At 44.6% G+C, this 2637-nt stretch overlaps 1 protein-coding gene across 1 annotated transcript; it reads left to right on the top strand.

The window, feature by feature from the left end:
* Window positions 1-1967: 1967 nt before the first annotated feature.
* Window positions 1968-2637, top strand: LOC119767709. Its single transcript, XM_038256982.1, has 2 exons — window positions 1968-2055; window positions 2119-2637. The coding sequence occupies exons 1-2, from the start codon at window positions 1999-2001 to the stop codon at window positions 2509-2511; spliced, it is 450 nt and encodes a 149-aa protein (XP_038112910.1). The 5' UTR covers window positions 1968-1998; the 3' UTR covers window positions 2512-2637.

Here is a 2637-nt window from a genome sequence, read left to right as displayed (position 1 = left end):
AGTCACACCTCTCGGAGGCGTGCGCACTGCCACGAAAGGCGGACTTGGGGGAAAACGCAGAACAAACCAAGCCGCGCGTAAAGTGCGCGAACTGTGACGGCAACCATACCGGCAATTATCGCGGATGAGTCGCGCGCAAGTCTTACCTCGAGGAGCAGGAAAAGAGGAAGAAGAAAGCAGCAGCGTCCCACTCTCCTCAGCAAAGTACGAACGCAGCCGTTCCTGCAGTTGGGCAGCGTACGGTTCCAGCGGACAACCCAGCGATCCCTCCTGGATGGGGGCGGTCGTTTGCCAGCGTGGTCGCTGCCGGTAGCGGCGATGCGGCCCAGCAAGGAGTCACCGGGGAAGATCTCTTCACCCTGCCGGAGTTCTTTGCTCTCGCGGGGGAGATGATGACGCGGTTTCGGAGCTGCCGTAACAAGGCAGAGCAATTTCTGGCCCTCGGGGAGCTGATCATCAAGCACATCTATAATTGATTATTTTTTTGTCTGTGATCTAGTTTTAAGCTTTCTCTTTATCTATCCTTTTCCCATTGCACTTTCTGTAAGTTTTTTGAAAACTTTTTCTTACTCTTGTCTATTCCATAGTTAAAAGTAATAATTTTTTGATTGAATTATGATTTAAAACACAGCTGAAAGGAACACCAAAACTCTGTTATGTACCTAAATGAACTCATAGGGAGATGGCGTCGCTATTTTTAGACCACGTTTTCCACTTTTGCTCATCGAAACCGACTACTTTATCGACCTAATTTTGCTGGGCGAGATAGGACGCCGTCTATTTTTAGACGATGACTCAGCACTTTTACACTCTTGCGCTTAAAAAAACCAGGTGGCAGCACGATGTAACGCCACGTCCCTATTGTAACTTGATTATTCACAAATAAAACCGAATTGAAAAATTGAGTCAAACCAAATTATTCGCTCTACAGCATTGCCTTGACGTTCTCGCTTGAGAGATTCCTACTCGAAATAAGGTGTCTGAAAGCTTGATTGTAGAGGCAATTGCAAATCTGCCCCGGGATTCGAACTGACGACCTTTGGATTGTCAGTCCATCTGCCTACCAGTGACTCCACCGAGACAGGATCCAGGGAGACGACTCCTACACTTGGACTGAGCTAACGACCTAACCTCTAGATTAGACCGGGCCAACATTTACTTCCCCGTCCGACAGAAGGCGTGGGACCGTCTGGAATCGAACCCAAGCCGACTGGGTGAGAGGCAACCACGCTTACCCCTACACCACGGGTCTCGAGTAAAATACTCTCGGTAATTTCGGGATTTAACATCTCCGTCCGCACACAGTACCATTTTGACGTAGACTACGTCTTACTCGAAGGTATTGGGGTGCCATTCCAAAAAAACCCGGGCCGAAGTCATCGGGGTCATCCGTCAAACGCTTATAACTTCCTTCCCTCAAATCGAATCGGCACGATTTCGGTTCCATTCGATTCGAAAATTATTCTGCAATTTGTTATTAAATTTTCATTGTTGGCAAAATAGTTAAACTATTGAAAAACACAATGTTTTAGAATGTGTTCAAAATGCAGAGAATTTGCAAGCATAATGAGCGCTTCCCACTCACAGATGGGAATGTCAAGTAGGGGAGAGTGGAGAGACTTGATCCCCGGGGACACTTGATCCCAAGCCTGTATCTCGTCAGCATGTGGTAAAACAATTAGCTTTGTTCTAGAAAGTTGTGCGAAATTTACTAAAACTCATTGTAGAAAACAAAGAAAAAAATAAAAAAAATGTTCAGATTGAGTTACACTCATTTTTCTAAAAAGTGCTGCAAAAAACTTCAAATACACTCAGCCAAAATATCTTTTGAAATTCATATGGCAAACCATATATACGTCGAAAACATTCTCATTTTTACATTTCATATGCTTAACATATGGCTTATGATAGATTTTATCAAATTTATAAGGTTCACATATGACATTCATTATTGTTGTTTATGTGAAAAAGTCATATGGTAAACCATATAAACAGTAAATGTACTATGGCGGAGCACATCAAACAACTGGCAAAGCAGGCTTCAGCATATCTCAGGTTTGTTGAACAGTTTTTATGTTCTTCGTTTGTTTTTAATTTTCAATTCGGTTTGTTTTCAAGTTTTCAGAAAAAAAAACACCTCGCCTGGAAATGTACCGGTTGAAAGTTCGTCGGGAAAAGTCTTCTGTGAATTCAAAAATCTTTCGCAGTTGTTCCCGGGCCGGCGGTCAAGTGGTGTCCGAAATCGAACGCCTTCCACCGAGGGAAGGTTTTAGACCGGCGCGGAAGGCACTACTTGACCAAGCCTTACAAGGAAGTTCAGTCCGTCGCGGAGGTTGTTCGATGATCGTCGTTGTGCCTCACCGGAAGTATTCGTGTGCCTCACCGGAAGTATTCGTTACACTTCAGACGGCTCAACCCTTGACCAACCGGAACAGTGTGCAAATGCGACAGTCAAATCTGGTGGAGTGTCAGTATGTCCACGGCCGCCGGTACCAGAGTCACCCGAGATGAGCTTCAAGTTTGGGGGAAGAGAGATCAACAGCAGCAGAGTGCTGAAAAGTAGATCGTCAAATCGGTAAGTTTGATCAATTAGCTTAGAACTTTAGAACTTAGAACTAAATTACCGTCTTTTTTCAT

This window comes from Culex quinquefasciatus, chromosome 2 (genome assembly GCF_015732765.1).
Source record: "Culex quinquefasciatus strain JHB chromosome 2, VPISU_Cqui_1.0_pri_paternal, whole genome shotgun sequence".
NCBI lineage: Eukaryota > Metazoa > Arthropoda > Insecta > Diptera > Culicidae > Culex > Culex quinquefasciatus.
This window is presented reverse-complemented; position numbering and strand designations above follow the sequence as displayed.

Bases quoted from the DNA above. Each gene is read 5' to 3' on its own strand.
- LOC119767709 (XM_038256982.1), top strand. From the start codon at position 1,999: ATGTACTATGGCGGAGCACATCAAACAACTGGCAAAGCAGGCTTCAGC. The intron at 2,056-2,118 runs GTTTGTTGAACA...TTTGTTTTCAAG, and splicing joins CAGGCTTCAGCATATCTCAG to TTTTCAGAAAAAAAAACACC.